At 37.7% G+C, this 27,204-nt stretch overlaps 1 protein-coding gene across 2 annotated transcripts in view; it reads right to left on the bottom strand.

Moving 5' to 3' along the window:
• The window catches only part of FAM102B (family with sequence similarity 102 member B), an 86,468-nt gene that overhangs the window by 11,952 nt on the left and 47,312 nt on the right, over positions 1 to 27,204 (bottom strand). The window contains exons 5-9 of one of the 2 annotated variants that reach the window (XM_044002754.1): positions 25,932 to 25,978; positions 8,588 to 8,691; positions 1,012 to 1,110; positions 694 to 889; positions 443 to 570 (exon numbers count right to left, since the gene is read on the bottom strand). In XM_044002754.1, the coding sequence (XP_043858689.1) occupies positions 443 to 570; positions 694 to 889; positions 1,012 to 1,110; positions 8,588 to 8,691; positions 25,932 to 25,978 (574 nt within the window). The remainder of the gene's footprint in view (positions 1 to 442; positions 571 to 693; positions 890 to 1,011; positions 1,111 to 8,587; positions 8,692 to 25,931; positions 25,979 to 27,204) is intronic. The other variant, XM_044002755.1, reaches the window with a different exon arrangement.

Genomic DNA, 27,204 nt, shown 5'->3' with positions numbered 1-27,204 from the left:
TTTAGCTATGGAGAGAATGTGAGTTTCTGTCTAAATAGTTCCTGGGACTTTTCAGTTACCACAGTGCCTTGCTATTTTGATGTATAGCTTCAATGGAATAATAAAAAAGAAAGCTGTCACTGAAGTTCAAAACAATTCATAATGAGGAAACTGATGTATATTTATAAATCCAGAAAAGGACAGAGGTTATTTGTCTTTTGTTTAAAAACCAAACCAAACCAAACCTGTTACAAATATATCTTTACTTTAAACAAAAGTCTGTTTCTTGTCAAGTTCAAAATCCACATTCAGAAAGAAGTAAGCAACAGAAGTAGTTTTGGGGATAAAACAGATATCTATTTGTTTCTCTTAAAATTAAATGCCATAATCTGTATATATCATTGAATCTCCTAGGTTAAATTCGGATTTCTAAAATTCATCAGTTATTTAATTTTATGCACACCTTCTGCACTGGAGTCTAGGCTGAAGTCTTGACTTTGCAATATTTTTTCAACAATATCATCTGCATCCACTCTGGTAGCATCAACACGTTTTAGTTGAGATTCCACAGAGTCTTGCTTCACAGGGTGCCTTTGAAAATTTAAGTATTATTTTATTAAAATTTGTTTTCTTTTGTTTTTAAAATGTAAAAATTTACCTTTCCTCCCCATGATATAAAAATATAGTATTCTAACTAGAGACCCAAAAACATACCTGTTGAGCTTTTCTGATGATCCATCACCATCTTGTTTAATAGGTGCATCAAGATTAAGGTCAACTACTTTCTGTTCAGTGTCATCACATGGCTCTAGGATACTTTCAATTCCTGTTGATGTACTTCCCACTGAAGCATTTCTCTTGTGGCAGAGGTCAGAGTAACTGGATGACCTGGAGTGACATGTACTATAACCTATCGGTGGGAAATTAAACTGGTTACAATGCTATTATCAAGAACGGCCTATAATGTAACATTTCCCATGACAGTAAGGTTTAAATAATTGTGTATCAGTATTCAACTTTATTATTAACTTCTACCTGACACTCTTGATTGCTGGCTTGCATAGCTTGATGTTCTGGAATGTCCACAGGCACCAAGTTCATCGGGAACTGAGGCACTCTTTGCTGACAGATCTGTAATATATTATGATGTTATTAATATCACCAACATGACGGCTGTATACCATACCATCTTATTTCATAGGATCGTAGAATTTTGGTACTGGAAGGGACCATTTTTTCCAGCCCAGACCTTTGCACAAGAAAGCTTGTCCTCTGCAACACTCTGATGATTATCTCAGCTTTACTCAAAGGATTTCAGGAAGGGGAAAACAATTTGATACCTCTTCCCCATGACGGTCTTTCAAATACTTAAAACAGCCAACGTGTCCCCTGATTCCAAAATGTTCCCTTCTCCATCCAGGCTATATCACAAAACTGGTTTTGGTCCATTAAAACCCCTAGGTCTTTTGCAGAACTTCCACTCCCCAACTATTCTCATACTTGTGGGGTTCCTTTCTAGAACTCAAGTATAAGAATTTAAATTTCTCCCTATTAATTTTCATCTTCTTAAATTATGGACAATTTTTTAGCCTGCCAGAATCCTTTGCGGATCTTGTCATCTAGTGTGTCAGCTATCTTTTCTGGCTTTGTGTCATCTTCTGATTTGATAAGGATGTGTTTATACAAATCACTGATAAAAAACAAATAAACAGCCAACTTCAGGCCCCAGAGCACTCTACTGGAGGCCACCTTTGTAGCCCACAGGGAACATTTGAGTATAGACAATCTGCTGTTCCTGAATCCATCTAATTGCCCATCTTTATCTCTCAATCTTTTCCACAAGAACAGCATTAGATTATCAAACACTTTGCCAAAAATCTAGGTAAACTATTATTTTGAGAATTCCCTTGGTCTGCTGGTTTGGTAACTCTGACACCCCCCCCCCCCAGCCCGCCCCCACCCCGCCACCAAAAAAAAAAAAAAGGATATAAGACTAGTCTAATCTAGCCAAGTTATATGTAACATCATATATATATGTTCATGTATACCTGAACACCTGAAAATCTGTTTAGATATAAAGTACTCTGCAAACCTTAAAGCATTCTATAAATGCTAGCTATTATTAAAAATAAGACTCTCTGCACCTCATCTATTATTCAGTTCCTTTTATACCCTGGTATTCTACTAATGGACCAAGGAGTCACAAGGGAAATCTTCTGGTATAGATTCTGGCAGTCATTAAGACTTTTGCAGAAGTGAATGTAGTTATGATTGGAGAGCAGTACCCAATGATAGTAGGCTGGGAGAAAGTGCAGGGACATGTAGGGGGGGGGGTGAAGAAAAACTACACAATTTAATCATACACCTGTGGAAATGTCAAGGGGGGGGGCAAAATAGCAGGGGCAGGGGTAACTTTTGCATTTGCAGTACCAGAGCAGGACATTTGACAAGCATCAACAAACATGAACATTTCCATACACAAAAAACAAGAAAGAGGATTGTATATGAATCCATTAATATATATTAGTTTGTGTTTTAAAAATAGATATTAAGGGGCAGCTAGGTGGCGCAGTGGATAGAGCACCGGCCCTAGATTCAGGAGGATCCGAGTTTAAATCCGGCCTCAGACACTTTACACACTTACTAGCTGTGTGACCCTAGGCAAGTCACTTAACCCCAATTGCCTCACCAAAAAACAAAAAAAACCAAAACAGATATTAAATTGAATAGGTGGGTACCTGCACTGCCCTGTTTATCTGAGTGTCTCTCTATTCCCTTCTGTGTATTTAAAAAATATTTTTATTGAAGCTCTTTTCTTCAGACATCATTATCATTCTCCCCACTTCTCTTCCCTGATCCCACACAAAAAAAGTCCTTCCTTGTAACAAATAAGTATGGTAAATAAAAACAAATTTATGCATTGTCTTAACCTGAAAATGTAAGTCTCATTTGGCACTGATAGTTCATTGCCTTTTTGCCAAGAGATGGGAGGCATACCTCATCAGTAGTGTTCTGGAGTCATGATTGACCATGCATGGATCAAAGTTCTTATGCCTTTCAAAGTTGTTTTCCTTATAATATTGTAGTAATTGTTTTTTCTGTTTGTAGTATTTGTAGTAATTTGTTTGTAGTAATTGTAATTTGTAGTATTTGTTTTTTCTGTTTCTGATCATTAGTTCATATAAAAATTTCCAAGTTTCTCTGAATTTGTCCCTTTCATCATTCCTTATGGTATAATATTCCATAACATTCACTACATAATTTGTTCAGTTCTTTTGCTGCAAAAAAGTGTTGCTATAGAATTTTTTTTAGTATATATGGGTCTCAGTGTGGGGGTAGTAGTTAAGAATTTTAATAAAGGCTTGATTTTTTAAAATTAATTTTTTTCAATAAAATTACCTTTTCTTCCTCTCACTCCATTCTACCCTCCAGCTCTCTTATAAAACCCACTCATTAACAAAACCCCTCTTATAAACATCTACAGTTAAGCTAAACAGATTCCTATATTGGCCATGTCCCCAAGAGTCTCACTCTACACTGAGATCATCACCTCTGGGTGGGATAGCATGTTCCAAAAGTCCTCTGGAATTATGGTTGGTATTTGCATTTATCAGTTTCTTTCAAAGTTGTTTCTCTTTACAATAATGGTATTGTGTGAATTGTTCTGGTTCTGCTCACTTCATGCTGCATCAATTCATAGAAGTCTTCCAAGGTTTTCTTGAAACCTCTCCCTTTGTTATTTCTTATAGCACAACAGCATCCCATCACATTCATATACTATAATCTATCCCTTCTCCGAGTGATGGGTACCCTATGTTTATTTACATCTTTAAGAGTTTGTTTTGCTTAAATAATCCTTCTCTTAATCTAATCTGACTCTCATTTTCCTCCTCCTTCCCTGCTGTTTCCTTGATGACTGACAACTACTTCTTTACCCAACTCCTCTGACCAGTTCATGAGACTGAGATTTGTGTCACCCGCTCTACCTACCTCCTTTACTGAACAGACTTCTACTTGCCTATTCACATTATGTGAAATAGTTTTCCCCATCCTCCTCCTTTTTCCCTACCAAGTTCATTCGTCTTCTTCTCCCTTTCCATTTTTAAAAAGATCATCAAAACACGATAGATCCATTCCCAGGCCCTCTGTCTAATTAAACTCCTTCTAGGATCCAAGATAATCAGAGTTCTGAAGGGACTCATATCATATCCCAATATGAGAACATAAATATCTTTATGATTGTTTGCTCATGTTTATTTGATTTTGTATGTTTCTCTTGACTTCTTTATTTTAACTTCAAAGTTTCTATGGAGCTCTCGTCTTTCCATCAGGAATGCCTAGAAATCCTCTATTTCATTAAAGATCCATTTTCTTCCCCTGTAAGATTATACTCATTTTTGCTGGGTGTAGTCTTGGCTGTAAGCTTATCTCCTTTGTATTCTGGAATATGGCTTTCCAGACTCTCTGTTCCTTTATAATAGTGGCTGTTAAATTGTGTGTCATCCTCATGTGACTCTTCGGTACTTGAATTATTTCTTTCTGGCTGCTTGCAGAATTTCTTCTTTGACCTGGAAACTCTGAATTTTAGCTATGATGTACTTGGGAGCTTTCACTTGGAAGTGAACAGTGCTTTCTATTTCCACTTTGGCCTTTGGTCCTAAGAGATCTGGGCAGTTTTCTTTTATGACCTTGAATAAAATGTTTAAGCTGTTTTAATTGGTCATGGCATTCACAGTAGTGTGATGATTCTGAAATGATCTCTTCTCAATCTGTTTTCCAGATCAGTTGCTTTTGATATAAGTAACCTTACATTTTCTTCTATTTTTAAAGTCTTTTAATTTTGCTTTAATATTTCTTGTTTTCCCACGGTGTCACCTTCTCTTTGGTTCATTCTAATTTTCACAGAGTTTGTTGCTTGAGTTAGGTTTTCTACCTTTTGTACCAAGCTTTTAATTTCCTTCCTAATTCTTTCTTCCATAGATCTCATTTCTTTTCCATTTTTTCCTTTCTAGTGCTGTAGTACTCATTTATTAAAAACATGTTTTAACTCTTGCTTCAATCCATGCAGAAATTCTAGTGGAACTTGTGCAGAGGCTGTGTTTTTCTTTGCTTATAGATGTTTTTAAATCATTCTCTTCTTTAGAATTTGAGTCACGAAACATCATTGTCTCTGTAATAATTTATTTTGGGGATGGGATCCTTTTTTATTTGCTCATTCTTCCAGCTGACTTCCTAACTTCGGACTTTATATGAGGACTGGGCTCTGTTCACTTCTGGAGGGAATTTCTAGGCTGACATTGTGTGCTCTGGCTTCCTGCTGCTGCTTTTTGGGGGTATTGAGTTGTTATTCCAGGATCTCAGGGACAGCTTAGGCTGCACATCTGCAAGCTTTTAGTGCTCCCAAAGTGATCTGACTCAGGGCAAAGCCTGACTGTTGCCCTTCTGGGCTGAGGTCTGCAATTTCTTACTGGGGTTTTGGTTTGAAAAACACACCTGTCAGCTTGCTCCTGGTTCGAGCTGCAATAGACTATCCAGTACTTAGCATGGTGCCTGAGACATAGTAGGCATACGGTAAATGTTTATTGAATTGAAAAGACTATGGTATGACTATCAGCCACTTAGAAAGCTCCACTGCTTCGGAGTGACTGATTCTGGGGTTCCTGGCTTGAGTATTTAGCTGCAGGTTTTAAAGTGGACTGGAAGCTGGAATTGAGATTCCACTCCATTCTGGGGAACTTGCTGCCTGTTTAGTACGGGGCTTCTTAAACTTTCTCTACTTGTGACCCCTTTGTGCCTGAGAAATTGTTACGAAACCCTGGGTATAGGTACATAGAATAGGTATCCAAATCAAACGTTTACTGCCAATTCCTGACCCCCATGGGATTGCAACCCACAGTGTAAGAAGCTTTGGTTTAGTGCACAGCCTACTGCCCAAGACCCTTATGTACAAGTCTCCTCCATCTACCCTGGATATGATGTAGAACTGGATAGGGAGTAACACAACTGCCAGGAGGCACCGATTCCTGGATCCTGTAGAAGGTTAGGCACCTTTGTGCTGAACTGGAACCTTTTTTTGCCTCTTCCTGTGGTAGAATGATCTGCATGACATGCTCCTAGTTTGACCCTATGTCCATTGTCCACAAACCTGTGTTTTTCTCCCTATGCAGACTTGGGGCTAGAAAAATAATTTACTTTGCTTTTTTTTCCTTGGATTTCCAATCAGGATTCAGGCTGGCACATTTTCTAGATGTGTTTGGAAAAGTTAAAAGAGAGATCAGCTGTACTTCTTCCTGATATTCCACCATCTTGGCTTTGCCTAATAAATGTTTGTTGACTGATTCTCTCTGACTTCGATCTTGGCAACTCCTGGGAAACTATATGTCCCTAACCCTGCAGTTTCTAACTAGTTCCAAGAAGACCCTCCCTTATCCTAACAGTTTTTAACTGCCCCTGCTCCCAGAGATAATTGTAAGGACATTTCTGCAACCCTGCTTTTGTAATCTCTCAACACCTTCAACACTCTCTTCCTGAAGCTTGTCTGTTCTCTGTATAAAGACTATACACCCCACTGCTGTTTCTCTCAACTATGCCCTATAAGAATTCCCTTATCCCCTACCCCTCCAGGTATCCCCATCTGAGTAAGGCAGCATGTTGTCCAGAATTTCACTTCCTCCACCCTGAAGAAATGCCTCATTCTATTTACTGATCACCTAGTTGGTTTGAGTTTTTTTTTAGGCTGACAGTTGCTTTGGGTATATGTGTGTGTTTTTTAAAAACAATATCACTGAATTTGCTACTATGATTCTCCCTCAGTTAACTGTTTTACTTCTAACTTATATTGTTGGGGTTTTTTTGGGTAAAACTTTTACATTTTATATAATTAAAATTATTTTATTTCCTGTGATTACCTCTTTCCATAATGTGGTCAAGAATTCTTCCCCTATATAGTAGTGAAAAGCATTTCCCCTTTCTCTTCCCCCAATAAGATTTTTTTTTTTTGTGGGGCAATGAGGGTTAAGTGACCTGCCCAGGGTCACACAGCTAGTAAGTGTCAAGTGTCTGAGGCTGGATTTGAACTCAGGTCCTCCTGAATCCAAGGCAAGTGCTTTATCCACTGTGCCACCTAGCTTCCCCCCCCCAATAAGTTTTTATTGAAATTTTGTTTCTTATATCACCAGAGTATTCCATGTATTCCTCCCTCAATACCTCCCATATGACAAGCAGTAATTTTTAGTGGGGAAAAAAGAAGTCAGCACAACTAATTGATACATTTAAAAAGTATAAAACACATGCAATGTGTAAATAGCATTATGTTCCTTCAGTTATTTTACGTTAATCTTTTTTTCAAGGTGGCCCTGTTACCACTGGCTCTATTCTCCTTGCCCTTAGTTCCTCTTCTTATTTGTTACCTTTTTCCCTTTAGGGTTTTGTTTCCTCTCTCTTGCTTTTATTAGGTTACGTATATCTTCCCTCTCAGTCAAGTAGATCCCCCTTCTTCTTCTCCCCTTCAGCTAGTCCTATTCAATGGTTTTTAAAAATTTATTTGTACTGCTTTCCAAAAGGGATTTCTTTCATCCTTTTCATTATCCATCTTCTCTGGTTACTCTAGACCATCACTCTTGTGTACCTCATTTTTTCCATGACAAGCTTTTCTATATTTTAATCAGTACTGATGAGTTTATAGCAGGAAGTTTGGGAGAAAATATAATTTTGGCTTATAGCACTTTGTATAAAAATAATCCTATTGTGCTTTATTGACCCATTTAAAAGATAACACCCATTCAAAGCAGTTTCTTAGAATCCGAAGTAGCACTGTTTTTCAGAAGTCTTATTAGGAAGAAATCATGCATCCTCTTTTTTTTTTTTTTTTTTTTTTTGGTGAGGCAACTGGGGTTAAGTGACTTGCCCAGGGTCACACAGCAAGTAAGTATTGAGTGTCTGAGGCTGGGTTTGAACTCAGGTCCTCTTGACTCCAGGGCTGATGCTCTATCCACTGAGCCACCTAGCTGCCACATGCATCCTCTTAATTCAATAATAGCACTATTAGGCAATATACTTCCAAGGAGGTAAAACACAGAAAGAAAGACCCCGTATGTACCAAACTATTTTGTAGCAGCACTCTTTGTAATAGCCAACAACTGCAAATAAAGTGGGCACCCATGGACTGGGGAACAGCTGAACAAATTGTGATCTATACAACAGAACACACAACAAAATATAATTACATCAAAAGAAATGATAAATATAAATGGATGCAGAGGAAACTTAAGATAACTGATATGAATGGATACAGAATGAAGTGAGCTAAATAAAAGAATAATTTAAACAATGACCACAGTTATGTAAAAGAAAACAGCAATGAATGGCTTCAGAACTCCAATCAATTTTGACTAGAGAAGCTTAAGGAGAGAAGTGACAGACTAGTGACATGGAATTAGTTATATATTTTCATACATGCCCAAAGTTTGTATTTGATTTACTCTGCCTGACTATATTTGTTAGAAGAGAGGATTACATAGAGGGTCAAGGAATCATTTGGAAGTGAGAGCAGTGTGAAACAGCAATAATACTTAAAAGAAAATTGTAGGAAGAATCTTAAAAGTCATACCTGACAACCCGAGGTGGATTTTGAGAGTCTCTCCACCCTTCCGATCCTCATGTAGAAATTCAGATTCACCGGCAATTGGTATATACATTGATGTGGAAGGAGGCCTGTAAGTAAATATTTATAGGTTCAGTTTTTATGCGTGAACCTGGAATACTCTTTTAGATTATATGCTTTTTTAAATGTTCTTTCCAACCAAATCAGAAGCACTGACTAATCCCTGTTTTTTCCCTGACATTTATTATTGTCTGTTTAATATTGCCCCAATAGTATAATAAGAATTTTAGGTAATCTTTGACTTAAGTTTCTTTTTTACTTGCTTGGGACATCACAAAATCCCACAGGCATCTCAAACTCAACATCTCTAAAACAGAACTTACTAAATTTATCTATCACTTTTGAATTTCCCTAATAGCATCGAAGGCACCACCCACTTTCCCACCATCCAGCTTTGCAATGTTCATGCCATCATCAACTCCTCACCCTTATTCCCCTATATACATAATCAATTGCCAAATTCTTCTTTTTACTTCTATAGCATTTCTCCAAGTGTCCCCTTCTTTTACTTATACAATCAACTTAGTTCAGACCCTTATTACCTCTTGCCTGGACAGATACAATAGAATCCTAATTGGTCTCCCTTTCTTTCTTTCTTTCTTTTTTTTTTTTGCAGGGTAATGAGGGTTAAGTGACTTGCCCAGGGTCACACAGCTAGTAAGTGTCAAGTGTCTGAGGCTGGATCTGAACCCAGGTACTCCTGAATCCAGGGCCAGCACTTCACCACTGCGCCATCTAGCTGCCCCATGTCTCCCTTTATTAAGTTTCTATGAACTTCAATCCAATCTTCCAAATTGCTGGCAAAGTGGTTTTCAGGTCTTACCATGCTACTCGCCTATTTAATAAATTGCAATGGTTCTCTATAACCCTAAAAATTAAATGTAAACTCTTCTCTCTGGTATATAGAGTTCTTCACAAGCTGGTCTCTTTCTAGCCTTCTAGTTTTCTTACATATTCCTGTCTTCCATGTAATCTAGGGTCCAGCCATAGTGGTCTACTTGCTGTTCTTCACTTGGGTTGCTATCTCATGTTTCTGTGCCTTTCTACTGTCTTCCATGCCCAGAACGTCTTCCTTCCTCACCTTTGCCTCTTAGAATCTCAGGCTCCCTTCAAGACTCAGCTCAAATATGAGCTTCGGCAGGAGGCTGTTGTTCTCTGTCTCCCTACCTGCTAGTGCCTTCTCTTCTAGGGTTGCCTTGTTTCCACTCTGTGTATTTTTCTATTTGTTTACTTTGGCTCCTCATTAGAAGGAAAGAATGTAAGGTGTTGTTTTTGCTTTTTTGTCTCCCTGATGCTTAGCACAATGCTTGGTTCAAATTAAGAGCTTAATAAATGCTTGCTGACTGATTAGATATCTGCTTGTTGAATCCCTTTAGAGGGGATTCTTGTTTAGATACAAGTCGGACTACATTGCCTCTGAAGTCCCTTAATTTTTGTTGTTCACTCATTTCAGTCCTGACTCTTCATGACCCCATTTGGGATTTTCTTGGAAAGATACTGAAATGGTTTGCCATTTCCTTCTCCAGCTCATTTTTACAGTGGGGGAAACTGAAACAAACAGGGTTAAGTGACTTGCCCAGGGTCACACAGTTAGTAAGTGTCTGAGGCTAGATTTTAACTCAGGCCTTCCTTACTCTAGGCCCAGTGCTCTATCCACTGTACCACCCAGCTGTCTACTTAGCACAATTTTGGGCATATATTAAGCACTTAATAAAATTTTTTTTCCCACTTATTCATTGATTCTTACTCTCCAATAAACATTCACTGGAAACAATCCCCTGTGGTTCTACTTCTCTTTCCTTTTATTACTAACCTTCCTGAACAAATGACCTACTTCTGTTAACTCCAGTTCCAAAATGAACAACTCCTCAACTTCTTGCAATCTTTCTTCTACTTCTACCACAGTACTAAAACTGTGTTCTTTAAGGCCATCAGCTTCCTAGTTATCAAATTTAGTGATCTTGCCTCAATCTTTATTCTTGATCTCTCTGTAGCAGATACCACTGATTAACCCCTTCCTGCTGAAACTTTGTCCTTCTTTGTTTTCCATGACATTTACTATACTGGTTCTCTTAGTTCAAACATTATCATCTTCATCTATAAAATGGGCATTTTTTTTTTTTTACCTTCCAGGGCTGCTATGCAAATCAAATGAGTTAGTCACGTAAAATAACTTCATAAGGTGCTAGGTGTGTAAATATAAAAATGGCTCTTTCCATGTAGATATTGTCATATTTTAATTTTATTTTTTATATGTCTCCCATTATTACAAAATCATCATGAAGTAACAGAAAGTGTTTATGTGGAGTCAGGAAATCTGAGTGAATCTCAGCTTTGAGATTTACTAGCTGGTTAATTGTGGGCCAGTTATTTAATTTCTGTCCCACAATTTTCTCATCTGTAAAATGGAAAAAATATACTTTTATCTTTTAGGGTTGTTGTGGGCAAAATAATTCATAAACCTTAAAGTACTGTGTAAATGTTTGCTATTATTATTGCCATTTGTTGCCCCTCAACATTTTTCTGACTTCATCACTGGCTCATCTTCCTCTTGTTGTCTCCCATTTCTCCCAGTGTTCTTTCTTTCTTTTCTTTTCCTTTTTTTTTTTGCAGGGCAATGAGGGTTAAGTGACTTGCCCAGGTCACACAGATAGTGTCAAGTGTCTGAGGCTGGATTTGAACTTAGGTCCTCCTGAATCCAAGGCTAGTGCTTTATCCACTGCGCCACCCAGCTGCCCCCCCCCCAGTGTTCTTTCTGTCAGAAATCTGACCTACTCTTTCAAATATTAATCTCTCATTAATATTATCTCAATGTCTCATTATCTAATGTCTCATTAATCAATCTCGAATCAGTATCTCTAGTCCTGATCCCTCTCCTGACTTTCATTGTATATTTCCAACTGTAGTATGTAACACTTGCATTATGCCATTCCTTCAATCTAAAACTTATGGCTCCCCCATTTTTTTACTCAAAAATGTTGAAATTTCTTAGGCTTACACTGAAATCCATCCACAATCTGGACACAGCTTACTTTGTCAATGTAATTTCTCACTATTTCCTTACACACAACCTCTATTCCAGATATGCTGGCTTATTCATTGTCCTTCAGTCATACCTGCTTTTCCTGCCTCTACACATAGTGATGTGGGATAGAATTAAGGTGATCAAATTGATTGTGAAGTATCCCAAAGAATTACAAGACTCAGTGACTCAGTTTCCCAAGTTTTATTGAAAGACTGTTAACCACAGGGAGAGTACCAGGAAAATGGAAAGGTATCTCTTGAATAGGGAAAGAAAAGATAGTTATATTTATAGTATGGATAAATTGATTATCAGTCTCATTATAATAATCTCCACCTTAGGGAGGTACAGGGGAAGCCTTATCCTAATTTAGACTTCCTAGGGTCCTAGGCCAACCCCCAAGGCAGGTACCTTTTTCCTTGGAGGTGTGCTTTTAGGGTTTACATGTCATAAGGTGAGCTGGGGACAAATTTCGCCTTTTCTGTGCATGTTACCTCAATTTGCCAAGGTCAGAGTGTCCCTATGTTTTTCATTCCCAGGCCTAGTTTCTGGGCATTAACATTTATCGATTAGGATTTCTATAGTCTGTCTCTATGTTTTTGTTGTAGTTAGGGTCTCTATGGCTTGCCTCTTTATGTTTTTGTTATGAATGGTGATTAATGGGGGTAATTAATAGGAGCCAGACCTCCAGTACCAGTTAACAAGAACCTAGGCCCTGACTTTAATGAGGGCCCAAATCTTAAATTACCCATTAATCCCTTTCAGAACTGGGGTCTGAATCCCTCTTAGAGCTCAGATCTAAATCAGAGCTTGGGTCTTAGGTCTGTCTGTTAACCCCTTCTTTACCTCCTACATCAATAGGGTTTCCCCCTAAATAGGCTTACCTTCCCCTTTCCATTCAAATAAAAACTTCTTAAACTGTGGGTTGTAACCCCACATGAGGGTCATGTAACTGAATGTGTGGGTCACAAAAAATTTGGCAATAGTAAAAAGTTATGTATATATATTTTATATATCTATATACCTGGGGTTGCATAAAAATTTCCCAGGCAAAAAGGGGTCATGAGTGGAAAAAGTTTAAGAAGCCCAGATTTAAATCATGTCCATCTTTCAAAATCCAGCTTAAGCCCCAGTTTCTCCATAAACCCTTCTCTCATCACATCATCTGGAAGTTGTCTCCTTCTCTTCTGAACTAGATCACTTACACCTTGTACCACTCACTTGGCATTTATATGCTGCTTTGTGCTGTAGGGTGTATTTTCATTTGTCCCCATGTTCTTATCTGGCCAATTATTCTGTGACCTCCTTGAGGGCAAAGAATGTGTCCTAAGTGTCTTTATTTTAATTTACCACAGTGGGTGGTTGGCACATAGCAGGTGTTCAACAAATAGCTGCTGATTACATGGCAAAATGTCAGTCCTTCCCAAAACTAAACTGGACTAATGCCATGTTTTTAGAGAGAAAGTATACAGAAAAATATTTTTATTTGTCAAACACGGTGCTCATCAGGATAAAGGGGGATACGAAAGAAGCATAAGACATGATTCCTGTTTGCAAGGAGATTACGATTTATATGGGGAAATAAAACTAAGCTACTTTCAATAATTGATGACATAAATGCACATGTATAACCTATACCTGATTGCTTACTTCCTCAGGAAAGGGGGGGGAGGGGAGAGGGTACAAGGGAGGGAAGGGAGGAGGAATAAAATTTGGAAATCAAAACTTTAAATAAAAATTTATTATTTTTTTAAAAAAGTAATTGATGACAGTAGTTAATCAAATGTTAGTGTTAACATCAAGTGTTGTGGAGGCAGTGAGTAAAGACCTTTTTCTAGGAGTTTGGTTGAGAAAGGGAAAAGGGATTATAGGATGAAAGCTTCCTGATGGGACAATAAGGTCAAGGGAAGATTATTTTTTTTTTAAGGATAGGGAAGACTTCAGTATGTTTGAAGAAGGCAATAAGGAAGCATAGGGAGAAGCTGAAGGCAAAAGGTGAAGATGATTGAAGTTGCAATCTGCTGGAGAAAATAGACGATAAGATCCAGTGCCCAGTAACAGGACCTAGTTGCAGGTAAAGTATTGAAGAGAAAATAAAAAGGTGCCTGAATATAACAAACCTGCAAAGGTCATTAAAATGACTATAATAAATATTGCAACAGGGCAGGGAAATTGAGAAGGGGAACTGATTTTTTTTTTTTTAGGGAAAATTATTGTTTCAATTTTGGATGTATTGAAATTGAGTCTTCAACTACTACCTCTTGAAACTGTAGAAACTAAGTATTGGGAGGAAGCGAATGCAGAAATCCCTTCTACTACATTCCTGAGAGGTAATCAACCAGCAATTTACTACTTGAGCAGATATCTTTTTTTTTCTTTCGGGGCAATGGGGTTAAGTGACTTGCCCAGGGTCACACAGCTAGTAAGTGTTAAGTGTCTGAGGCCGGATTTGAACTCAGGTACTCCTAAATCCAGAGCCGGTGCTTTATCCACTGCGCCACCTAGCCGCCCTTGAGCAGATATCTATAAAAAAGTTTGGTCTAGTTTTCAGCAGCTCTGATACCACACAACAAAAGTATAAGCACCTACTGTGTGCAGAGTATTGTGAGGACTGCCAGGGGAAACACAACGGTCAGATGAGAAATGGTGTCTGCTCTCAAAGAGTTTGCAGTCTCACAAGGGATAAACACAAACACTAAGTTACAATATACAATATTACATTATATTAAAGCTACACTAGAGAGTTACAAACAATAAAATACTATGTGAGATGATGGAAAGAATTAGAAAAGGCTTTATTTATCTGAGTAGGGCTTTAAAGGATGGATAGGAATTCAACCAGTGAGGAGGGGAAAGGAAGGCATTTCAAGCTGACAAAGGCAAAAAGGTGGGAAAACCACTTAACCCTGACTAAATTTCACTAATCTATCTGGCAACATGAGGCATATTCGTATATAATAAAAGGATTCATACATCTAGGAAGAATTATCTACCAACTAAATTGGAGGGAACACCTCGACCCCAGCCAGAAAAGGAGTGGTTTCAGATAGTCTCTCTGTCTCTGATCCAGGTTATACATCCCTGCCTCAGAGGCTCAAGGGACAATGCTGTGGTTATCCTAGGCAAGCCTACTGGGAGGAACAGTGCAAGACATTCAGTGCATCAGAATTCTAGTGGTTCCAGCCCAATCAATAGAACACACCTATGAAGAAAGGTTTAGCAGCAGTTATTTCACAGAATGATAAAGCACGCTGGATTAAAGGCAGAGGGCCTGAAACCAGAGCCTTGCTCCGTTACCTGAGAGTCGTATGACTTGAAGCAAGTCACTTTGCCCTGTAGTTCTCAGTTTCTTTTTCTCAGAGGTGCTTTCCAGCTCTAACAATAGGATTCTATGATCCTGAATATATCCTCTGCAGAAATGAAGGACCCTGTAAAGGAAAGGCCCTGAGGCAGGATGGTCTAGTGGTTTCCAGGAAAGAGTGCTGGATTTAGAGGCAAGTGAGCTTTGAGTTCAAATTTGGGCCCTGAGCATTCCCAAAGACAGACAGAAATGATCTCTACCATAGAAAGCCCTAGATAATAGGTCCAAGTAGTTATGAAAATCTGTGTCAGACCTGGGGACGGGGGACGGGGGGGGGGGGGGGGGGGGGAACGACTCAATTTGAATGAACTCCTGTCATTAGAGGTGAGGAAAAAAAGAACATGAAATAAGTTCTGACTCATACTTAGAAAATTTCTGGAACTGCTCACCGTTATCAATATAAACAACATGCCAATAAATCTTATGACTCAAACAGTAAACCCATGAGTTTCCAAAACACAATTCAACTGCCTGACTTTCCTCGAGGTCATATGCTTCCAAAGACTATTCAAATGCATTACTTTCCATTACAGAAGTCTGTATTCTTGACTAACCACAGAATGCAGGTACAATAATTTATGGTATCTTTGATAGACATAATAATAATAATTCTTTTGTTTTGTTTTGTTTTCCTAGGCATTAAGCAGAGTATAGATAAAATGCTTTTATTTTCTAATGCACAGGAAGTTGGATTGTATTTCCTTTCAGATCTTCATAGAATGATATATAAAATAGCAGTCATTGAATTGCACTTGTTATTTTAAAAAAAATACTGTTGAACTAATTATTTTTTCTAAATAGAAAAAAAAATTTCAGTGAGACAGTATGATCTTATGGAAAATGTCAGAGCTGGGAGTCAGAAAACCTGGGATTTAATCCCATTTTTAAGCCTGACTAATGACAAGTCCTTCAAGAAAATTTCTCAGGCTCTTGCACTCCATAGAGCTCATCACTAATAAAATTACTCAAATAAAAAAAATAGTATTCCATAAAGAAACTGAGTAGGAAAAAATGTAGCAATGTGATGAAAGATTCTATTAAATTAAGAAAAAACACTTATTTGGTCTTTTTTTGTTCTGAACATGTTAGCAATTATAAACACATAAGCACTGACACAAAAAGATTACAAAGAGAAAATCCACTTTATTATTTTTGGCCATGAAATAACACTAAAGTACTTGATAGCATGGAATTGTGAGAATAAAAACACAACCTACTATTCAAATCACAATGAAAAAGTATTTTTTTGGTGGTAACATGAATAAAGGGAGTGATTTGGCAAATTATGCTTAGCAGAATAAAAAATAATAAAATTATCAGGTATAACTTTAGCCACTCATTTACAGAATAATTCTGCAGTAAAATGAAAGTGAATTTATAATTTTTTAAAGTTGATATTAAAATCTCTGTTCTTAATATTGAGTAACTACAATGGAAAAACTTAGGAGCTGATCAGAATAAAGAATGTCATTATAAAGACATATACCTGGAAGAAAAGCCTGGCTGGACATGCAACGAGAGGTAACTGAAGGACATCCATGTCAACTGGTATCCATACATCATCAAGAGACAGAGGAAGACCTTTAGCACATCAGGTCAACCACCATGAAAGGTTTAAAGAAGGATAAGTCACCTAGGATGGGATGAGACCTGCACTGCAATGAAGGAGTACCCACACTGATGAGGTCACAGGTCCATCCAAGTATTGCATACAGATTCTTGTCTTGCCTCAAACTTACTAAAATCCACAGCAAACTTAGAGAGACTGAGATGAAGAAACTGCACTATAAATGGGTGAATTTTACACTAGTAATTGACTATACATCTCAAATAGTACATAAAACTATCACCATCCTTATATTTCATTATGCCACCATTCATGTATTATGTGGGAAGTAGCAAATTATCTGTAGTTGGTGCTAAAGACATTAATTGTAAGGATATAATTTTTAGCTATGATTCTGTTTATTACTATTTTTTTCTGTTTATTACTATTAGTAAAGACACGTTTATTTCTCTCATGCTTGCCATTTTCTTAAAGATTAGAATTATGTATGTATGGCTCTTTACAGTACATTTAGTAACTCCAACAATTAAAAAAAAACCCCTCACTACTGTTTGTCTAGTCTTTTCATATTCTTCATCTTTTATTTATTTATTTTTTTAGTGAGGCAATTGGGGTTAAGTGACTTGCCCAGGGTCACACAGCCAGTAAGTGTTAAGTGTCTGAGGTCAGATTTGAACTCAGGTCCTTCTGACTCCAGGGCTAGTGCTCTATCCACTTCGACATCTAGCTGCCCCTTCATCTTTTATTTATAAAACATTTCAATTCTAATTACTGCACACAAACATATCATAATCTTATGAATATAGCTGAAATAATGTAAAGCTCAGTTGACCCATTTATTTCTATCTTAAATGGAACTTAAGTATATTTGATATGCAAAATACTCAAGTTTATCTATGTCAAAAGTGATAAAGCAAAATTGCAACATAAGAAAAAATGTATGCACATGACATACATCACATTTCTACTTCACTGGTGGAACACATTGCTACATTTTTTCCTACTCAGTTTCTTTATGGAATACTATTTTTTTTATTTGAGTAATTTTATTAGTGATGAGCTCTATGGAGTGCAAGAGCCTGAGAAATTTTCTTGAAGGACTTGTCATTAGTCAGGCTTAAAAAAATTTTTTAGAAGCTGAGTTCTTTGTGAGAGAACAGGATTTTAAAGAAATAAAAAGGTGCTACATGATAAAAATATCTTACATACATTGGTGGTAAATTAAAGTTTATATTATTTTAATTATCATAACACTCTTGTCAGCTAAGTAGTATTATTCCCATTTTACAAATGAAAAAACTGAGGCTTCGTGACTTGCTCAAGGTCTCACAGAGAATAAGGAGAACAGCTAAACTAGAACCTAGGTCCTCTGGCTCTAGGTCAAGAGCTCCTTCCAAACATCATGCTATCCACTACTCAAGTGCCAAATAACTTTTGGGAAATTAGCCTGACAATAGCAGGTTTTTACTGCTCTGTGTGCAGGAGGACAATTTGGACAGGAAGGCAACCCAGTGCCCCCAGATTCAAATGTAGAAAATGAAAGTTAATGATCTTACAATAAGACATAATAAAATTCTCCCTAATCCAAATCATTTTTTTTGAGGGGGAAATCACTATAAACCCTTCTTATTTCAAGCCCCCCTCCCTTTTTTTTTGCTGTATACCTTAAAATGAGCATAATTCCATACTGGATGGAGGGCTGGCCTTAGTTAGGATGACTTGAGTTCAAATCTTGCCTCAGACACTTATTAGCTGTATGACCCTGGGCAAGTAATTTAATCTCCCAGCCTCAGTTTCCTCGTGTATAAAATGGGAATAACAGCACCTACAATTGCCTCCTCCTCCTCCTTCTCGGTATCACCACCACCACCACCATAGCTAACATTTATATAGCACTTACTATGTGCCAGGCACTGTCCTAAGTGGTTTACAAAGACTATCTCATTTGACCCTTCACAACAAACCTGGGAGGGAGGTGCTATTATTATCCCCATTTTACAGATGAGGAAACTGAAGCAAACAGAGGATAAATGCCCTGCCCATGATCACACAGCTAGTAAGCATCTGGGGTCAGATTTGAACTCAGGACTTCCTGATTCCAGGCTTGGCACTCTACTGTGCCACCCAGCTGCCCCTTCACAAGGTTATCTGCAGAATCAAATGGGAGTTACCTGTAAAATGCTTTGCAAACCATAATACACCATATAAATCCTATTATTATTATTATTATTATTATTATTATTAACTAGAAAAATCTTATAGAATTTAACACTGGCGGGGGGGGGGCAGCTAGGCAGCGCAGTGGATAGAGCACCGGCCCTGGAGTCAGGAGTACCTGAGTTCAAATCCGGCCTCAGACACTTAACACTTACTAGCTGTGTGACCCTGGGCAAGTCACTTAACCACAATTGCCTCACTAAAAAAAAAAAAAAAAGAATTCAACACTTAGGAGTGTTCTTCAAATATTTTATTGCAAAAAAGGTAAGAACCAGGACGGTAAGAAACAGTTAAACTAAAGCCTTCAATGCCCTCTGTGGTCTGGTTCTCAATTTAGCTAATGCTACCTTCAACCCACATAGTTATCTGAGCTGCAGCCAAAACAGTACCTGCCCTCAGTACACACTTGCTTGACTCCTTGCCTTTATTTACTTCATTCTCAACACTGGAATTCTCCCACCATACAAACCTGTTACAAATCTCTCTGTTCTTTAAAGCCTGACTCAAATGTAACATCCTTCATAAAGCCTTATTAGCCTCTAGTACATAGAGGACATTGTAAGTGGTTAAAAAATTTGTTGAATTGAACAGAACTTCCTGATGTCCCTCAGGACATCCCTACCCACTCAACCTTTAACCTTAATGGCATTATTTCATATTGTACACATTTGTATATATCATATCCCCTTTTAAACTCTAAGCTTAATGACCTGTCTCAGTAAATTCTGAATACCCCAGAAGGCAGAAGTACTTGATATGATATTATACACATAGGTGGGTATTTAATAAATGTTTAACTAAATTAAAGAATTCCCCTCTTGAAAGTATGTGACAGATCTTTAAAAAGTGTGATGTAGAAAATTTGTGAAATGGATTTTGCAGAGTATCTGAAAATGTTTATCAGTAAGTAAGAAAGAGAAATTGATGATCTACAGAAACAGTTTGGATTTTCTTCAATGCTAACCCTTAAGGTGCAAATGTTTTTATTAACCCTACAGTAAATATATAACTTAACCATCCATTCTTTTCACTACTACTCAACAAGCTGAAAGAGGGGGGAAGTTAGGTTGCAGTGGTTTCTGTTTAACCCGCAAAGTGCCAAAAAGCCATAGGTGAACTAGAACAATTGTTGACTGAACTCCTTTTGCCTTGGAAAATATTTGCACTGAATAAAAGAAATCTACTTGCTTACCTTTTACTGATTTGAAGGGGCACTAAATGAATTTAATATTTAACTAAAGCAAAAATCAAACTACTAAAAACCCATAAGGCCAATAAATATTATAACTGCATAAGGACATTAATCTCAAAGAACAAATTAATGTTTAAATTTAAACAACTGAATAACACTCAATGTGTTTTCATTACTTTGGGGAAATAAATAAAAAACCCCACTCAATTATTGAATCCACTTGTGCTTAAATTTGGCTTAATCTAGCTGAATATATCAAACGCTATGTGGCTCTTAAGAGCTGCTAGAAAATCATTCCACAGATTTCACAAAACCATTTGGAAATAATTCTTCAAACAGCTGTTGTTACCAAATGGAAAGCTGCATTATAATTTCTTTAAAGTGGCTAAAAGAATTTCATACTTTGTGATCTGGTTTATAGTGGGCTGTTCAAATTTTTCATAAAGAAAACATTTCAAACAGAGCAGTTGTGCTTAAATCTTCAAAAAAATTTATTTCAACACTTCTGACTGCAATTCCTAGTAGGTAGAGTTAATAAAAAAAAATAAAAATAAAATAAAACCACCCCCAAACAAGCCCCAAGAGCCAACCGGTGATGGACCTCTTCACACTGATTGTAGGTAGGCTGTTCTTCAGATGACTATCTCTGGGCCTTTGCTCAAACTCTTTCCATCTTGTTAAGTCCTGGCAGAGCTTATCCTATACTCTCTTAACCTTTAAGAACCCAAGGTCAGGTCTACATCATGAAAAGGCATGAAAGTAATGCTTAAATGAAGGCTTTAGAAATATTTTAGAAAAAATAAAACTACTCCCTTTAATTCACTGCATCTCTAAGTTATCAAACTATTAAACCACGTTATTAAAATAAAGACAAGAATACAGTAATGCCATTAAGTACTCAACTTGCAGTTTTTGAGCTTAATTAAAAAAACAAAACAATATGACTTTTGGGATAGATATAGCAGTTCATGGTGAATTCTAAAAGCCCTATACTACTAAGGGCACTTACAAGCTCTGTGTGTCAGCCCTTCTTTGGTTAATCTTAGGCAAAGTTAATCTTAATTACAATATTTGTTTTGTCAAAAAAAATCTATAATGATATCTTACATCAGAAATCCCTTGTATAAAGTGCTACTTCCAAATGGTTTTGAAAAAAATATTCAAAAGGGAACAAACAGATCAGAATATGAGGATGGCACAAAGGAGAGGGTGGACACATGGTGGAGAGCATGTGAGTGAGAACCAAAGGAGAGAGGATAGTATGAGACTATGGTAGAAGTACAGCTTAGTCCATGAAGAAATGAACAATGAACTCCAGAAGTAGATCACAAAGCTGAGAAGGAAGCATAATCTAGAGGTGGTGTGCTATGGTGGACAGAATACAGGAAGCTCTGGGTTTGAAACCTGCTTTTGATCCTCAGCAGCCTTTCAGCCTCTCTGAGCCTTGGTTTCCTCATCTATGAAGTGGGAGGGATGTATGGGATGTTCAAGGAGGACTAATACATCTTGGCTTTTGTCTTGCTGCTAGACTTCAATGACTCTGGAAAAGAGACTGAGGCTAATGACTGTGTAACTCTGCCTACTTCAATCCAATTCACTTGTGAGTCAAGACATCATCTGTGATGTCACTGGTCCTCTCTGAAAAGGAGACAAACAATAAAGTGGGAACAATAACGCCCACCTTACCGATATCACAGGATTGTTGTGTGAATCAAATAATGAAATGAAAAGTGTTTTTTGAAACTTTAAACTTTTATTTCTAGATGCATACACATATATAATTACTTACAGTAGTGATCTGAGCTTTAACTATCCTAACATTTCCTAATCTTTCAGTGTGCTCTCCTCTCCTCTCGACTTTCTTCCCCCTTTCCTTTTCCCTTCCCTTTATCTCCTTTCTTCCCTCTCCCTCATTGTCCTCCTTTCTCTCCCTCTAATAAAAGCAGAAGAAGAGATGACTGATTCTTGCCTTGTCTTGGTGAGTTTTATTATTTGAAAAGTGGCTGCAATGAGGGGAGCTGTTACTTTGTCCTGCAGCTTCTGGACAATAAGGAGGAATTGGGGGCTACAAAAGGATTTCACTGACAAAGTTGTTTTTTAAAAAGGCATACATGGGGGCAGCTAGGTGGTGCAGTGGATAAAGCACTGGTCCTGGATTCAGGAGGACTTGAGTTCAAATCTGGCCTCAGACACTTGACACTTACTAGCTGTGCTACCCTGGGCAAGTCACTTAACCCCCGTTGCCTCACCAAAAAAAAAAATAAAATAAAAAGGCATGCACAGATGATGAAAGCAAGGGCAGTTAAGTAAAGCTGACTATATAAAAGTGAAAGGGTGCTTTAAAAATATGAGCAATACTAAAGCCAAAGAGGAGTTGTGATAAATGGAAAGGACAAGAAAGAAGGGTTTTAAAAATTATGTTGGGAGAAGGTGAAGATCAAAAAAGGTATGGAACTGGTATTCAGGGTAGATGGGATGATGATAATAACTGACATTTACACAAAGACTTTATACACTGTTTCATTTGCTTTTCACAATAACAATATGAAGTAGATTGTCCTTTATTTTTGAAGAGGACCAATGACATCATAGGTGATGTCATGACTTGTACAGGAATTGGATTTAAGTGAGGCCAAGCTGCACAAAGTCAGCCTCACTCTCTTTCAGTCAAAATCCAGTGGCAAGACAAAAGTCAAGATGACTGGCAATGGCTTCAGCTCCACAGAAGTTGCTTCAGTTGCCTTCGTTGGCCGTTGGAACAAATTGTTCTAGTCACTCATTCTGCTGGAGAGAGTCTTCACATGCTTGGGGCAAACACTTCCCTAACTCACCAGTGGGTTTGAGGCCTGTTGGTTTAGCCTGTCTACCAAGACAGTTTTTACCCAGTGTGGCCACTGCTTATGCTACAGCTTCTTGGAGTCACAGGTGACAGCTGGGTGACAGGTAGACACCAAAGATGGAAGAGAAGAAGCCCTCATACCGGAGGAGCTAGTACTACAGGTATTAACTTCTGCAGAAGTCAAATGATTTTCTCTGAGCTATACCTCGTCAGAGGAAAAATCTGAATCCAAATTTTTCCTGATTATGTCTAGTGCTCAGAAATATTCAACTGTTCTTTTGTCTGCCAAGGAGAATGATATTTACCCCGGGAAGTATTGGAAAAACATGGTCAATAAATGTGTGTTGAATTGAATCAAAACCACTTACTATGCGCAAGCAATGGGAATATAGAGACAAAGAAGAAAAACAGCTCCTGTATTTAAGAAGCATAAATTCTGTTGGGAAAGGAAGAAAGGGAGAGGGAAGAATGCAATTTACACAGATAAGTGTGATACAAGGTAATCTGAAGAGGGAGAGAGGATTAACAACAATGAGGTCATATGGGTGATGTGATTCTTGAAGAAAGTACAATAGCATCCATGTGAGCAGACAGAAGAGGATGGATGCAAATATCAATGAGGCGAAATTAAAAAGCTAGGGAACTGAAAGGATTGAGAGAGCATAGGAGAAGTATGGGACAAGGATGACTATGATGTCTAGTCACTCAGGTGAGTGGAAATTAGGGCTGAATTGGTTAATTGTGAATTGAAACAAAATAGACAAGGAGATAATAAGAGGGGAAGATAGGTGGCACAGTGGATAGAGCACCAGCCCTGGATTCAGGAGGACCTGAGTTCAAATCCAGCCTCAGACGCTTAACACTTACTAGCTGTGTGACCCTGGGCAAGTCACTTAACCCCAACTGCCTTACCAAAAAAAAAAGAGAGATAATAAGAAATAAAATGTTAAGGCTTTGATGTACAAATTCTCCCAAGAGGCAATTTAAATATATCATATACAACACATACACAACACATGTAACACACATAACACACATGTATATGTGTGCGTGCATGTGTGTATACATACATATTTGTTAGGACCCTGTAGTACAAAGAGCACTGTGCTAGAAGCAGGGTGAAATACAGTGTAGAAAAGTCAAGGTCCTGCCCTCATGGAGCTTACAATTCTAGGAAGAGGATATAATACAGATTTTTTAAATGCTCATTGTTGTTGTGGGTGCACTAAGTAGTAGTGGAAGAGACCCCATTTAGAACATGTTTGACTGAAAAAAAAGGTAGTCCGGTCATGGGGTGAAGGATAAGAAATGGGCATCTTTAGTACCATTCTGAGAGCTGAAGGAAGGACTCTAGTTCCATCATCCTCTATGGAAGATTTAGGAAAAGACATGAACAAGAATTGTGCTGAATGATTAGTTATGATTTGTGCTGATGGTGGAAGTGTGACTCTGCACGCCTCACCTTCCTCATCTGTAAAATGAGAACATCACCTATATCCCAGAGTTGTTGTGAGAACTGTGTGTGTGTCTGGCACAAAGTAGGTGCTATACAAACATTAGCTATTACTACTGTATCAATGAAGTCACAAATCCATCCAAGTATAGGAAAGCCATGTAGTACTCATTTCAGGGAGACTGAAATTGGAAGTGGAAAGGCCAGATCTAAGATTTTATTGGTGCAAGGAAGGAAACTCTTCTCATCAATTCAGATCAGCAACTCTTCTACAATTTATAGTTTTTTTTTTTTTTTGGTGAGGCAACTGGGGTTAAGTGACTTGCCTAGGGTCACAGAGCTATAAGTATTAAATGTCTGAGGCAGGATTTGAACTCAGGTCCTCCTGAATCCAGGGCTGGTGCTCTGTCCACTGCGCCACCTATCCTCCCCCATACAATTTATAGTCTTAAGAGAACTGGGTGGGGCAAATGAGAGCATAAAAAATGACCTCTCCTGATCAGGTCACTCAGTCAGTATATATTAGATACAGGACTTGAATCTAGGTATTCCAGACTCCAAGACAGGTATTCTAGTCACTTCACTGTACTATCTCTCTAAATATATGCTATAAGCATTCCTGAGTAAATATTTCTCTTATCTTGGAATCACATCATCTTCTTTGAAATTTAAGTAACTAAGTGTAAAGAGAAAAGTATGTGTCGAAACCAAGGGTACTTAACAAGAGACAAGTGAATTTGTGTTTTTTACAATAATATTCTGATAACTCTATTTCCATATAATTGGTTTCCTTTGTTAACCTACGTATTTTATTTTACACATTTTAAAACGTTATTCTAAGATGGAGTCCGCTGACTTCACCAGACTGCCAAAAGGTTTCAAGACACACAAAAAGGTTATAAAAGCCCTTGTCTGAACCTACAAATGGAACCCACACCTATTTGAAATAGACCATAGAGGTTATCTAGCTTAACCAGCTACCTCACACTAGAATCCTCTCTGCAAGTAGCAGCCCAGTCTCTGCTTAAACCCTTTCCCTAATGGGAAAAATGGTTATTCAATTCAAAAGCTACTTTTCAAGTAATCAAATCAACATCACCATTCCATTTTAATATACCTGAATTCATTTGTAATCCTATGCATTGTATTTTATATGTGTTGTCTTCCCCTATTAGACTAGCTCCTTGAGGGTAAGGGCAGTTAGTCTTTGTATCCCCAGTGCTGTCATATGGTGGGTAAGTGCTTAAAAAATCGATGAATTTCATTTTGTTTCATTCGTTCTTAAGTGTCTACTATCTCAGTTCACAAAACAGTCCATTGCACTTTCAGACAGCTCTTACTGTCCGAATGGTCTTTTATACACTGACAAGTATATAAATCTATAAGAGATATTTTAGAGGCAGAACAAAGGAAAACATTTGGAAAAGACAAAAGATCTATCAGCTCAGCATAAACTGGGGGAATTTGAGGAATGTAAACAAAATTATTTTTTAAAGTGAGTTTCCAGGATGATTTTGAATATTCTTTAAATTTTTCTGGGTTGTACACATGATAAAAATTTAAGCATAAACTTTAGACATGTCATTTATTATTAATACTTCAAGAGAAATCCCGATGCGTTTATCAGGAATAAACTTACGTTTTAAAACATGGATCACCAGACATGAGCTGCATACTGATCAAGACCTAAGGATGAAAAAACCAAATAATGTTTAAAAAAGCATCTAATATACAGAGACCTTTGTTAAATTAGGTTCACTACACTAAACCAATTTAAATGACTACATTATATTGAGAATACATTCTGGTATTGATAAACATGAAATTTTATGTCAAAAAAATTTCATATTTTAAAAACCTAACAGCCAGAGATTGGAGTAGAGAGTAAAAAGACAAAGACAGGTACTCCACCAGTAAACTTTCTTTAAGTGATCTGAGTTAATGCTTTCATTTGTCTGTGCGTGCCTTAAAGTCTATTAAGAAAAAACTAAGCATAGGGACAAAGTAATGACTTAAAAGAGGAAGAGGAATAGAAAAACAACAACACTTTAATTCAGAAAAGACAATATTGGAGGAAAATAGAAGTTTAACCATTATAACTCTAAACGTGAATGCATTAAAATCCTATTAATAAAAAGTGTCAGAAAACAAAACTTCATAATTTATTGTTCATAAGAAACACATCTAAAAAGCAAAGTCATACATAGAATAAAAATGAGAAGCCAAAACAAGATTTTCTATGTAGTGGGTGAACCCAAAAAGCAGCCATTGCAATCATGCAAAAATAGAAAATCTAACTGGAGGACAGGGTCATGGCCTCTAGGGCCTCCATTTAAGGAGTCTTAGCACAAACTTCTCCCTATTTAATATGGGGAGAGTTAATTGGGTGGCTCACCGTAATATTGGGGTTCAGAAAATAATGAGGGGGGCAGCTAGGTGGCGCAGTGGATAGAGCACCGGCCCTGGAGTCAGGAGGACCTGAGTTCAAATCCGGCCTCAGACACTTGACACTTACTAGCTGTGTGACCCTGGGCAAGTCACTTAACCCCAACTGCCTCACAACAACAACAACAACAACAACAACAATAACAACCCCCCCCAAAAAAAAAGTCAGAAAAAAGAAAATAATGAGGGACCTCTAGGTCCAAAGCCTCCTCTCCTCTGAACTGCCCTTTTTAGTTATTTCTCCCAGGACAATAAGAAAGGAGCTTCACAGCCTCTTTTCCACAGACAAATCAGGTTTTATTAAAAGTCAAGGACAAGGGAATAGGGAAAGAGGAAAATGGATAGTCTCCCTGGCTCTAGCAAAGGCTGTCTCAAACCCAAACTCGCTTTCAGCTCAGCTAATTCAAAGAGCTGGATTTTATTAACTCACCACCAGGGGTCTGTAATTTCTATGGAGCCAGTCTCCA

The sequence above is a fragment of the Dromiciops gliroides genome, chromosome 4, assembly GCF_019393635.1.
Source record: "Dromiciops gliroides isolate mDroGli1 chromosome 4, mDroGli1.pri, whole genome shotgun sequence".
NCBI lineage: Eukaryota > Metazoa > Chordata > Mammalia > Microbiotheria > Microbiotheriidae > Dromiciops > Dromiciops gliroides.
The sequence above is the reverse complement of the archived record's forward strand: the minus strand, read 5'-3'. Positions and strand labels throughout refer to the sequence as shown.